This window comes from Gymnoscopelus braueri, assembly GCF_963280865.1.
Source record: "Gymnoscopelus braueri genome assembly, chromosome: 5".
NCBI lineage: Eukaryota > Metazoa > Chordata > Actinopteri > Myctophiformes > Myctophidae > Gymnoscopelus > Gymnoscopelus braueri.
This window is the reverse complement of record NC_137606.1, coordinates 47,666,631-47,680,844: the sequence shown is the minus strand read 5'-3', so window position 1 is coordinate 47,680,844 and position 14,214 is coordinate 47,666,631. Positions and strand designations below refer to the sequence as shown.

The 14,214-nt window shown below is 41.3% G+C and overlaps 1 protein-coding gene across 1 annotated transcript in view; it reads left to right on the top strand.

Annotated features, from left to right (window-relative positions):
- Positions 1-14,210, top strand: part of LOC308085949 (uncharacterized protein) — a gene marked incomplete at its 3' end in the record, with an annotated part of 63,827 nt that extends 49,617 nt beyond the window's left edge. Inside the window, exons 26-31 of the mRNA XM_080429264.1 lie at positions 425-552; positions 4,902-5,049; positions 8,226-8,358; positions 10,011-10,166; positions 12,419-12,545; positions 14,105-14,210. Of these exons, the coding sequence (XP_080285390.1) occupies positions 425-552; positions 4,902-5,049; positions 8,226-8,358; positions 10,011-10,166; positions 12,419-12,545; positions 14,105-14,210 (798 nt within the window). The remainder of the gene's footprint in view (positions 1-424; positions 553-4,901; positions 5,050-8,225; positions 8,359-10,010; positions 10,167-12,418; positions 12,546-14,104) is intronic.
- Positions 14,211-14,214: the final 4 nt, after the last annotated feature.

The window sequence follows — 14,214 nt, the reverse complement described above, 5'->3', positions numbered from 1 at the left end:
CACGTTTTCAGCCCAGTCTGACCACATGCATGCATATTATTGATTTAATTGTTTTGTACTGTATGTCTCAGCTTTTTGGTGGTTTATCCTGTGGACAGTTCAGAAACCGACCTACCATTGACATGTCGATGGGGAATCCAAGCTAATAGAAACTGCAGGCTTTCTCTTCCTGGAAAGTCATTGTTTGCACATCAATAAATAAATAAATACAAAACTGCCTATCGATGATGTCACTGGTAGGCGGGTTTCTGAACTGTCCACAGCCCTCCTCTGAGACACAGACAGAGTAGACAAAGTGGTACCATATTATAATTTGCATTAGCGAGGACAAATTATACGAAGATAGGTTGAAAATGCGTGAAGTGGACCTTTAAGTTCAGTACTCAAGTAAATGTACTTTGTTACTGTCCTCCACTGGTTCCAGGTGAACAGGCGGTGCGTTGCAGGAGAGGTGCGTCTGGCGGCCACCAGGGAATGTATCTCCCCCAGCCTGTATGACTGTAACGTCACCTGTGGAGCTCATGGAGGAACTCTGGACACAGAGATGGGCATGTGAGTTTGTTGTTGCTGTTGTTTTTGTTGTAGTAGACCCAGTGGTGGAAAGTAACTAAGTACATTTACTCAAGTACTGTACTTAAGTACAATTTTGAGGTATTTGTACTTTACTTGAGTATTTCCAATTTCCAATACTTTTACTTCTACTCCACTACATCTCAGAGGCAAATATTGTACTTTTACTCCACTACATTTATTTGAAAACTTTAGTTACTAGTTACTTTTCAGATGTAAATTATGATATAATGAAACATACATTAACCACTTTAATCCTATTTTATACATAGGCTATTTGAAAATAGCAGATCTACAAGCTCACAACGCGTCGCATCGCGACGCGTTGTGAGCTTGTAGATCGGCTATTTTCAAATATTTAGTACTTTTACTTTTGGTACGTTAAGTACATTTTGATGCCAATACTTTTGTACTTTTACTCAAGTAAATTTTGAATTCTGGACTTTTACTTGTAACAGAGTATTTTTATATTGCAGTATTGGTACTTTTACTTAAGTAAAGAATTTGAGTACTTTTTCCACCACTGAGTAGACCTAAACATCAATTAGATCAAGGGTCTTCAACAGGGGGTCCGGGATCCCTAGGGGGTCCTCAGAGTTACAACAGAGGGGCCGCAAAATCGTTGTGTGATAGGAACTTTCTTTTCTTTTTTACATTTACCACTTGAACCCTAGCATCCCTATTCTGAGGGGAACATTAGCCGAAAATAGCCGAGCTTGTAGATCGTCTATTTTCGGCAAAGAGGATTGGTGTAGGGGGGGAAAATTGCACACATTTTCTAGGTGTTGAGGGTTTAAAGGGGTTAGCTGTCTGAAAATACGCATTAACATGAATCCAACCCAACGCTACACATTGATAGTGCTGTCAAACACGTCTATGAAGCTATATATTAAATCTATGAAAAATCTGAATCTGCATCTGCAACACAATTTTATACAATATGTAGAATATGTTGAAACACGTTTAAGACCCCTGAATTAGATTATGATGACATAAAGCTAAATGAATGGAATGAAACCTTGGATTATCAATTGTCTTCTCATGCTTAACCACTTTCTTTGGCTATTTGAAAATATCTAATAACTATAAGCAGATCTTTTTCTTTTTCTTTTACTATTTTCTGTTTAATAAAGAGGTGGAAAGACAGGGAGACCCCTGTTACTGAACAAACACTCTTTGATTACAGAATCCGAATATAGAGCTTTAACCTTTAAAAATATTTTTTTTACATACAAATAAATAAATACTCACGAAGGTGACAAACATGTTGAAGCACCAACATGAAACTCATGACTCCTGTAAGCATAGATAGACAGAATGATGTCATGGCTACTGTCAAGTTGACATGATGACACTCATTTATCACACTGCAAAATGACAATGAGGCAATAATGACCTCACGTGTCCTTTTCCAATACACATCCATCATCGAACAACACTGCACCCAACGGTGTGTCGACGGTTTTATCCCCTTAATCCCTACTGTATATACTTCTTTGTTGGATGAACAACAAAAATAGCCAATCTAAAAGCTAACAACAACGTTTACTTGGCACACTCTAACTCCACCATACTTCAAAGTTTTGAGGAGAAAAAGAAAATTAATAAAAAATCTAAGTTATAAAAAATAATGGTGACATTAACATAACTGAGCTCTCTCAAGATATCACGCCCACTAATACCTTTTATTGCAGAGCAAAGTAGAGGTGTAAAAGTTAATGAAACTACAGTTTTTGGAGGAAAAACTGATTTTTCATTATAGGTTAAAAAATCTTTCAAAATAGCAGATCTATTAGCAGAGCTCACAACGTGTCGAATCATGACTCGTTGTGACTGGTAAATGGTGCTCACAGCTTAGTGGGGGCATGCAGGCAGGAGGTCAAAATCTGGTAGTCACTCCCAACACACAAACACGTCCACAGGAAGAAGCCATGGCAAAACTCCAACAATCCCCATGACAGGCAAAAGGTCAAACCCTTACAGAAGCAGGTAGAGTAGAATCTGAGACGGGACTAAGAAAAACCGGGAATCTCACAAGTAGAAAGTACAGGGAGCCAAGACATGGTGACACATGGTGACATCGTCTCTGTCGGGTGGAAACCTCATATGTCCAACTGTTACTTTTCAGGATTCAAATAAAAAAATAACAAAAGTAGCAGATCTACAAGCTCGAAAAAACGCGTCGCTTCGCGCCGCGTTTCGAAGCTTGTACATCTGCTACTTTCGGTACTGTTGCGTGACGCTGTAGTATGATGAAGTAGGCCATTAACCCATTCAATCCGGGAACACATCTGTGTCATTTTAGAGGTCTTTGGCTATCAAAAAATAGCAGATATACAAGCTCATATCTTGAGCTTTTATGAGCTTGTAGATCTGTTATTTTTAAAAAGTCTTGAAAATATGTCCAAATCTTTGAATATATATTTTGTAAAGCGAACATTGTGAAATATTTTGTTCCAGGGACTTCCAGAAGCACAGATTTGAGTTACAAATGTTAACAGATCTACAAGCTCGTAGCTTGTAGATCTGCATTTTTTAAATAGCCAAAGTATAAAATAATGGTTATACAGTAGCTAAAATCTAAAATGACACAGATGCGTTCCCGCATTGAATGGGTTAATTTACAGAAATACAGTAGTTAGACTATGGAGATAAGAGGTTTCTGCCCGACAGCAAGGGTATACTTTACAGTCTGGCAGAGAGCTGTTGGGTGGCATGCGTCCAGTGTTATCAGCAGGCTGATGATGGGTGAGGAAGCTACAGGGCTGATGACAGGAGCGGGGACAGGCAACAGGTGTGTGTGTAACTGGGACTGGAGGTGAGCTGCCTGGAAACAATCAGTGGTGGAAGAAGCTTTCAGATTCTATATATATATATATATTGAAGTAGCAATACCACAAGGTAGAAATAATCTGTTGCAAGTAAAAGCCCTGTGTTCGAAAGTTTACTTGTGAAAGTATTGGCGTCAAATTATACTTACAGTTCTCATTGTGCCTTTTTGTACCTATTTCACAAATGGCAAATCTACAAAAATAGCCGGTCTACAAGCTCAGAACGTGACGATGTCTGAGCTTGTAGAACGGCTATTTTTGAATAGCCAAAGAGATAAAATGGTGGGAAAAAGCAGCATTCGCACACTCAAAATTGTGCAGAAATCATAGTTTATAAACTCTGATATTTTCACCGTTTTAAGTGTGCGGAATGCTGTTTTTTTTTTCTCCACCATTTTCATCCTCTTCAGCTCCAACACCTCAGCTAAGTTTGCTAACGGATGAGCGGTGGTATTTTCACAATGTTGAATAGCTGATGTGATCTAAATCTGTAGTAGGCCTAGTAGCTAAAGTTACGGAATAATTGTAGTGGAGTAAAAAAGTACTCTGTAGTGGAAAAGAAGAATAAGGTATTGGAAAATGGAAATACTAAAGTAAAGTAAAACTACCTCAAAAGTACAGCACTTGAGCAAATGTACTTTCTTACTGTGGAATGGAATGCAATGTGGGAATGGACAAAGGGGAGAGACAATTAAAGGCAGGAGAGCGAGACAGAGAGACAGACAGACTGTGACAAGAAAATTAGAAACTCTCTTAACCCATTAAGACCTGAGGCCGATTCAACAAATGCCTTCTAAATAAGTACTGTAGTACTCAAACGTTTTTGTGCCAAGGACCACCGATATGATATGTAGGCCTACTTGGCCGTGGACCCCTATCTGAAAACGTTTTTTTTTGCCTGGCACGCACCCCCCCAGATTTGTGTTTAACAATTCTAAATTATTAATCATTTTCCAAACAAAAATGTGGTGTACAAGCTCACAGCGCGTCCCTTCGTGCCGCGCTGCGGGCTTGTACACCTGCTATTTTTGAGAACCACTGGGTTCACTGGGTTTAACCCATTGAGACCTGAAGCCGATTCTACATGTCTCCTAAATCCCAACAGTATTCTGAAAAACGTATGTTTCTATATCAGTGGTGCTCAATCTTTTTCATGTCAAGGACCCCCAAACTTATATGTATTTGGCCACAGACCCCCATCATAATATTTTGTTCCAGGGACCCCCGAGAAGCACAGATTTGAGTTAAAAATGTTCGCTTTAAAATATATATATTCAAAGATTTGCACACATTTTCACGATTTTTCAAAAATAGCAGATCTACAAGCTCGTAGCGCGGCACTCGGTGCCGCGCTATGAGCTTGTAGATCTGCTATTTTTGAATAGCCAAAGTGTAAAATAATGCTTTTTAGCTCAAATCTAAAAATGACACAGTTCCAGGTCTTAATGGGTTAATTGGTTTTTCCTACTGTTTGTACCCGTCGGTGCGTTCCCTCCTCAGCTGTCAGTGTGAGCGCTACGTGTCGTCCGAGGAGCTGTGCAACACCTCCTGCATGGCCAGGCTGCCACAGCTATCTGGACAGGTCGGCCCTGATGGACAGCTGCTGCTCAGCCTCAGACACAGAGACCACACCAGAGGATGGGCCAGGGTGAGTCGATCCGTCACAGTCTAGAGATCAGGCAGTTCTCAAAATGTGTTTTTAATCTCAAGGACTCCCACAACTCCTTTGAGTGGTGGCGCCAGTGGTAAAGTGCCTGAACTCTCAACCTCTGGTGAGCGGTCACCAGAGGTTGTGAGTTTGAATCAGTGGTGGAAAAAGTACTCATATTTCTTACTTAAAGTTATACTAGGTAACTTTTTTAAAAAAAACGTTAAATTGTATATCTTTTGTGAGTGGCAAATGTTTGTGAAAACAAATGGAATTCTGGGTAATGCTAAAGACCTGCAATGACGGTAGTGACCAGCAGAGGCTGGTACGGCTTTAAGTAAAAGTATCAATACTGCAATGTAGAAGTACTCTGTTACAAGTAGAAGTGCGGAATTCAGAATTTACTTGAGTAAAAGTACAAAAGTATTGGCATCAAAATGTACTTAAAGTACCAAAAGTAGAAAGTACTCATTATGCAGAATGTCCCATTTCACAAGTTTTCAAATATATAAAATGTATAAAAGTCTTTTGAAAATAGCAGATCTATAAGCTCACAATGTATCGCGATGCATTGCAAGCTTGTAGATCAGCTATTTTCAAATGGCCGAAATGTATATAGGGCTGAAGTGGTTAATGTATGTTTTGTAATAATAATCAAAATCTACAAAGTAACTAGTAACTAAAGTCTTAAAATAATTGTAGTGGAGTAAAAGTATAATTGCGTAGTAGAAGTAGTTGAGTAGAAGTAAAGGTACTGAAACTCAAGTTCTGTACTGATACTTAGTACTTAGTTACTTTACACCACTGGTTTGAATCCACCGTGGTGCATCGCGGCTTTGTCGAGCGTCTATACGAAAACAATTGGGCCGTGTTTTGGGGGAGGGAAGCCAGGCGGGGGTGGGTGATAATAGGCTCTACATCCTCCCGGTGGGGGCTCCTCATTGGCAGGGGAGTCAATAGGGTGTAACAGCAGTGTCAATACACAAATGTGTGGGGGGAGGAATCTATAAAAAAAGAAAAGGGAAAAATAAATACAACTCTGAGAGGGTACATTTCAGTGGTGGAAAAAGTACTCAAATTCTGTACTTAAGTAAAAGTACCAATACTGCAATATAAAAATACTCTGTTACAAGTAAAAATCCAAAATTTAAAATTTACTTGAGTAAAAGTACAAAAGTATTGGCATCAAAATGTACTTAAAGTACCAAAAGTAAAAGTACTAAATATTTGAAAATAGCCGATCTACAAGCTCTCAACGCGTCGCGATGCGACGCGTTGTGAGCTTGTAGATCAGCTATTTTCAAATAGCCTATGTATAAAATAGGGCTAAAGTGGTTAATGTATGTTTCATCATAGTTTATATCTGAAAAGTAACTAGTAACTAAAGTTTTCAAATAATTGTAGTGGAGTAAAAGTACAATATTTGCCTCTGAGATGTAGTGGAGTAGAAGTAAAAGTATTGGAAATTGGAAATACTCAAGTAAAGTACAAATACCTCAAAATTGTACTTAAGTACAGTACTTGAGTAAATGTACTTAGTTACTTTCCACCACTGGTACATTTGCACATGGTGGCTAGAGATCAGTAGTTCTGATGCTAGCCATGACTAAGATATGGCTACTATGCAGACATACATATGTTGGCCACTTATTCACGTGTTGTTGTTGTTGTTGTTGTCTTTTAACCACAAAATGTTAAGAATGTGATTTAGATGTTATTTCAAGAGATGCTATGGGTTCATAGATTTCTTTTACCACTTCTCACCTGGTGTGTCCCTATTTTGAGCATGTCATTATAGGCGAACATACTGTATATTAATTATTGATCCATTAACAAAAATTGGAGCTAAAATAGCCGATATACATGATCTTGTAGATCATGTTATTTTTTGCAATGAATGCAGGTGTGCCTTGAGATTTTGACTTGCCCATTAGCATGCCTTGGGCACAAAACATTTTAAAACCTCTGCCCTAATCTATGTGCACAGTAATTGACAATTGGGATAAGTGGCGTCTGCTACCACCAGATATGTACTGTATGAGTAAACACAAATAGTCCATAACATTAGCATCAACACAGCTTAGGGACTTAGGGATCAGATACTGTAGGTCTGCCCTGATTTCATAAAATGCTGTATTGTATGTATAGCAGGGCCTGGAAAAGGACTGTTCAGGGTCTTATCCAGTGAATCACATCACGATGCTTGGGAACACTGTGCAACTGCATATTTTGTGCTAGAAACATCATTTCCAGGGTAACTTGGAGTGGATTTTCGTGAACAGAATGGTAATTTTGCCGTAGTAGTACAATTCAGTGTACTGTTTAAAACGCCACTGTTTGAACTGTGTTTTTACAGTGTGGTTCTGTGGGAGGGAAGCCATCTGTAAGAGGATCAGTCTGTGTGTCTGGAGCTAATTAATCTCACAAACCACTGGACAAATCAGCGACACATTTCTTGTGCACACTACCAGTAGGCCATGATTAGTTTCCTCGGATAGGGACTGAGGACTTGGCTTGTGATTGGCTGAGACGTGGGGGGAGAGACTGCTCGTTTTGATGTGTTAAACGTGATAAAGTGATGTGTTAATGTGATAAAGGATTCCTCCCCGCCACGGCTGGGCCAATTTGGATGGCAAGCTTGTAGATCATCCAAAAACTTGGCTTGTAGTTCAGAAGCGTGGTTAGCATATGTCTTTAACCCATTCAAACCGGGAACGCATCTGTCATTTTTAGATTTATTTGGGCTATTTTTTGAAAATCATGAAAATGTGTGCAAATATGTATATATATATTTTTAAGCGGACATTTGTAACTCAAATCTTTGCTTCTGGGGGTCCCTGGAACAAAACATTTGACAAATGTTCGCTTAAAAAAATACATTCCAAGATTTGCACACATTTTCACGAAAAAAAAAAAATAGCAGATCTACAAGCTCATAGTGCGGCCCTCGTGCCGTGCTATCTGCTATTTTTGAATAGCTAAAGAAATCATACAATGACACAAATGATGCTTTCCCGGTCTTAAAGGGTTAATTGAAATAACCGCATGATGCCCAGAGTAACATTAATTACTGTATGAAAATGATGTCTTTAGTCAAGCTGTTACTGCAGTACATGTGTGTTCCTGTAGCTATCTCACTGCTGATCTACAGTATGTTTGGGTTTTATTTCTTCCAGAATGTGGTGGATGTTTTAGGGCCAGACATCCATCTGAAGAACTTTGGCAAAATCCACTTTGTTCAGTTTGACCCTCAAGGAGTGTTTGGCTGGATTCTCAAAGACAAAACGCTCATCAATCATTTTCTGTCAGGTGAAGTAACTGCTCACGAATGATATGTGCTTCCAGTGCTTAATTTGTAAGTTATTAGGTGCTGGAGCTCATGAACCTGTCAGTCTTGCCATTTTGTCTAACAGCGAATAGAGTTTTTTTTTTTTTTACGACCCTAACCCACTTTAATTTCACTCAAGGTCCTTTTCCATTGGGAAGAAGTGAAAGCTGAATTAATAATAAATAGCCTACATAAAAATGTATTGTTTATGCGTTTTGAGGTGGCGGAACGGCTTCAAGAGGTACCGGAGGGCAGGAGGCAGGTCCCGGAGCCGAGCTCCGGCCAGCTCCGGCATTAATTAAGCACTGCGTGCATCTCAAAATACTAAATCCTCCCTGCTTCTCGTCTTTAAAGGAGTAGTTCACCCAAAAAAATACTTATTTTCTATCAATTGCACATCCCATGAAGCCTTGAATTCATGGAGATGTTTTAGGTTTTTTTCCGCATTCCTGAGACAATAATTTGAATTGAGTGGACTCAATTGAGTCTCCTACTGACCAGCCATTCGGTCATTGAATTATTGGCTCAGGAAAATCTCCATGAATTCAAGGCTTCATGGGGTGTGTAATTGATAGAAAGTACGATTTTTTTTTTTTTTAACTACTCCTATAAGCTTAGTTTCTGTTCCTACGTCCTCTACGATTTAAAGTTAAGAGTTCAATTTGCAGTGCCATCTTTTGATACTATCTATAAAAAAACATCAGGAATGCACCTCAACAACCATTCACTTCACTATAAGAAACTGTAGACTGAAGGGGCACGGTGGCACAGTCGGTAGTGCTGTCACCTCACAGCTAGAAGGTCCTGGATTCGATTCCCGCCGGGGAGGCTGTGGGCGCTGGGGGGGGGGGCGTGTTCTCTTCTCCGTGTCATCAGTGCCCATACCCTAGGTGGGGCTGGCAAAAGGGCCTTTCTGTGTGGAGTTTGCATGTTCTTCCCGTGTCCCCTGGGGTCGGTACCCTCACAAAACACATGCAGTAATCCTGGTCTCTATACTGCCTCCCCCTGGTCAGCCGGGGCGCCTGATGGAGGGGAAAGGAACCGGTTGGAATAACGTGTTCCTCCCACGCGCTACATCCTACCGGGGAAACTCCCTCCTGTCAGGTGATAAGAAGCGGTCTGCTCACTCCAAATTACATGCGTTGAAGGAAGCATGAGCTCAGTTCGGGGCTCTCCCCAGGCTGGCAGAGGAAGAGTAGCGCCCAGGATTACAGCTTAGGCATTGGCATCGGGTGAAAAATAGGGTTACAAAATCGTGGGATAAAAATGTAGAAAAACTGTGGATCTTCTTGATGATCTTTGTAATCCACGCATGTAATAAGCATTTTTTTTACAGCTAATGCCTTAGTTACACCAGCATTGGGGTGGTGAAGCAGTTTTTACTAATAGAAGTGTTTAAAAAGATCATTATTTCCATTAGCCAAAGTGACAGGGAGGGAAGTGCTTTGGTAAGACTATAATGCCTAATTTATGGACCGTCGTGCGCCTAAGTATGAATCGTGCTTAAGTGGGTGGAGAAAAAGGAGGAAATGGGCCCTTGCCACACCAACATTAAGTTAGTTACGGGACGTTAATCAATGCTGTGAGCAGCTGGGAGTAATGGTGTGCTAAATGGACATCTGCCTCTGTCCAGATCCAGTGGAACTCCTGGACAAACGACCCAGGAAGAAAACGGACACAGAACATGTGGACGCAGTGTCGTCTTCAGGCCTCCCTCGTATCCCCAACCCCATCGCCTGCATCTCCTCCAGTGATATGCTCATATTCCAGCTCACCATCAACCATACTGGTACCGTCTCTGTTTCATTTCAATTAATGCTGGTATTGTACCTATTGCATTGCAGTGTTTCCAACATCTCAAGGGAAATAGCCTACCAGTGGTGGAAAAATATACTTTTTTTTTACGTAAGTAAAAGTATCAATACTGCAATGTAGAAATACTCTGTTACGTAAAAGTATGGAATTAAAATGTACTTAAGTAAAAGTATAAAAGTATTGGTATCAAAATGTACTTAAAGTACCAAAAGTAGAAAGAATATCCCGTTTTGTAATAATAATCAAAATCTACAAAGTAACTAGTAACTAAAGTTTTCTTATAGTGGAGTAAAAGTACAATAGTTGTGTTTGAGATATAGTGGAGAAGTAAAATTATTGGAAATTGGAACTCCATCAAAGTAAAAAATACCTCAAAAGTGTACTTAAGTACAGTACTTGAGTACATGTACTTAGTTACTTTTCACCACTGGGAAATACTGCTTCACATGGGTCACAAGTAGGCAGCGGTGGCCTCAAGGTTAGAGGAGCGCGTTTGTGACTGAAAGGTCGGTAGGAAAAATCTGGGTGGGAGAAATGAATGGTCACCACTTAGCCCTCCTCCAACACCCTGAAGTGCCCTTGAGCAAGGCACTGAACCCCCAACTGCTTCAGTGGAGCTGCTCAGTGACCAACGGTATAAGCCTGTGGGCGTACTGGTCAGCTCCAAGGATTTAATGGGTCTGTGTGAGTGTGAAGCGGGGCGTCGCTGAAAAAGAGCATTTGTGCTCAGCAAAAAAAAAAGTGCTTTTTCCATGTCTTCCTAAATAAAGTATTCAATCAATCCAACTTGCCCTGGGTAAATAAAGGTCAATCTGCATTATTTAACACATTTTAACTACTTAAACTCTATATATTATGTTGACCGGAGTCCCCCAGGGGTCTATGCTTGGTCCCCTCCTTTTTTCCCCCCTCTACACCAAATCTCTTCACCAAAAAATAGGTGATCTACAAGCTGAGCTGGTAGATCGGTTGTCAACCGACGTCTGAGGCCACGTTTACACGGCAACGATGCGAATAGTAAACGACAAAGTGCCGTTGCATTCTCACTTTTTATTTTGCATTTACACGGAGACGCATTGATTGAAAACGCTGTAGTGTCTATGCCAGGTGCCTAGGTGGCGGTGTGACGCGCTGCCAGATAGACCAGTCACGCATGCGTAGAACCACTTCCGCTCTACTTCCTATCGCAGCTTTTTGTTTACATCAATGCAGCGTGTTTCTACGGCTCTGCACCAATAGATAATAATAGCATACGTGAGCCGACGTGAGCCATGACATCACCCGTTTACATGGAGACACGAGGCGGAGCGTTTTCAAAGATTTCCACTCTGGAAGGGGGTTTCACTTTGTTGCGTTTTCAACCCCCGATAAGGCTGTTGTCGTCTAAACGGACGGCACTGATATTTTATTTTTGCCGTTTTCTCTGGAGACCGTTGTCGTCTAAACGGGGCCTTAAATGTCTCAATGGAAGAGCAGGGGGACCACTTCCAACCACTGCAGCAGATGTACGTTTTATTCATTAAAATAAGTTCTGGATTGCAGCTTTTAACTAGTGTAGTATATTTTAGACCCCAAATTCTTGGATATTGTGTAAGTATTATTTCTTATTTATGCAGTCACACAGACGGGCTTCTCCATTCGAAGCTAATCAGGCAGATCATACTGTGAGCATTTCTTCACTATGGTAATCTGGATCCTTTGTCCATAGGACCCCATGCAGAGGTCCAACAGCCCACTGTCTTCACTCCCTCCCTTCCTGCCACACACAGGGGGAGACGAAGATTTTTCAATGATCAAACAACATGAAACACATGTTAGCAACTGATCAAAGGTTGATCCAATCACCTCGTCTGGGGGTCCAGGGTTTTCCCCCACACATGGACCCGCCTCTCTTCTATACATCTAATGTATGAACTACTGCTATATAATAGGCTAACTGAAAATGTAACCTTACTTACTCCTGGCCGGAAAGGCTTCCGGTAGGAGCTCAGGCTCCATGGAACCCTGTTGTACTCTGTTTTTACCCAATACATTGAGGAATGATATCTGTCTCGACCTTTCAACTCTTCGTCAGACAAGGCCTATGAATCTTTCACAGACCTCTGTACATACTATCCTGGCTCCAGACCATAGACCCCGCCCACTCCACTGACTTGACTGCTTCAGTCTGATAATCAGGCTAGCTTTGAACCCTTAGAACCTTAATGTGTTCATTGTCACACGCAGACCGCCATTTGAGCCACTTCCCGGTGTACCAGAAGGACCACCTGTTCAACAGTAACCCCAGCTGGGACTTTGGTGCCTTCAGACACCTGCAGACCCTCATGAAGCAGACCGACTTCAACTCCACCAGGTGCTGTAGGAGTTCTGCCTCTCGACGTAGAGGGTCCAGGGTCCCATAGACGTATAATGTATCTAGAGAACGGACGGCCTCGCCCCCACCTATTAATTTCAATGAAAGTTGCTCATAAGCACATGAAGCACCCGGAAGTACTTCTACTTCCTGGATTGGCTCAGTAGCGTTCTAAATGCGGAAGTCTTGCAATACCAGATTTGGCCACCAGGCTTCTGTGGCTTCAATAATCCTCCGCGGTTCTGGGGGGCAAATACTGTAATATAAGAAAGAGGCAAAAAATTTGAAAATAGCTGATCTACAAGCTCACAACACCTCGCAACGTGAACCGAGTCAAACCGAGTCGCGTAAATGTAATGCCTCAACTCAACACAATTCCAAGTGCTTACCAGTTCAAATATGATTATTTTGGGGGGGGTCACAGCCTGAAATGGTTGAGAACCACTGCGCTAACAAACCTACGCCTACTGCTTTGAAAACCAATTATATTACCATCCCAATATGGAGGACCGCCCTAAAGTCCTTGCATCGGTTCTACACTGATGTTATTTTTTAAATATCCAAATTGTTTCTACCCATGTCACCAGATGTGTTGGTAGGTGGAGACCTCAGATTGTCTAGCTACTCGAAACTAGGGTCGGCAGTGATTCCAAATTGTCAGACAAAGCACTCTCACTTCCTACTGTATACAGATTGGCTTGACCTTGACCGAATTACAGTCGCTGGTCAAGCAGCGATTCATTTTCTTATTCTGGCTCCTGTTCTGTGAGGTCCAACTGCAGCCCCCCCCCCCATGTTTTTAGCCGATCGTTGTATTTTCACTGCCAGAGTAAATGAATAGATAAATCAGCCAACTATTCACAGAATATTTATCTCCTGTATGATCGATCCCCCGATTGTTACTAAACACGGACGGTTTCTCAGTGCTTCTGCAAAAAGAAAAAAAAAATCATCGCAACCTTCGCTAGTTATAGGCCGTTGAATATAGCAGGCCTCGTCAAAAATGCTGAAAAAAACAAGGAAAGCAAGATACATCCGTTTCCCCAAATACACCAACCAGGAAGTGAATGGTGGGGGAAATCTTGCGATCACGTGATCTCCTGGATCTGTGTGACTCAGATTTAAATGATCTCTCATATCTTAGTGAAGAGCGCCATCTAGTGTAAAAACACACAACAGGCGTGAAGAGACGTCAGTGAGTTAAGCACTATATGCTTACCATTATATATTGTTACAAAATGTTGTCGTTTTCTGAAAGCTTTTGAAAGAAAGATTATATTTATTTTGCCTATAATGACAAGCCCAAAATATTGACACTAGGTTAAAAGCAAGTGAAGCTTAACCCTGAGGCTTGAGGCTGATTCTACAAATGCCTTCTAAATATAGTTCTCAAACTTTTTCGGACCAAGGACCCCCAAATTGATATGTATTTGGCCGCAGACCCCCATCTGAAAATATTTTGTGCCAGGGAAAGTGCTGTGGGCTTCTCCTTACCTTATACCATGACCTCTAACTTGTCCTCCTCGCGGGGCACCGCCACTTCATCATTCGTTCCCCAGGTTCGCCCATGTGTTTTCAGAGAGGGGGAAGTACGTGTTTGTGGACAGTGCCGTCCCACAGTGGAGCATGGTGGTGGTGGTCAGTGAGCGGGGGACAGAGTGTGACCCCA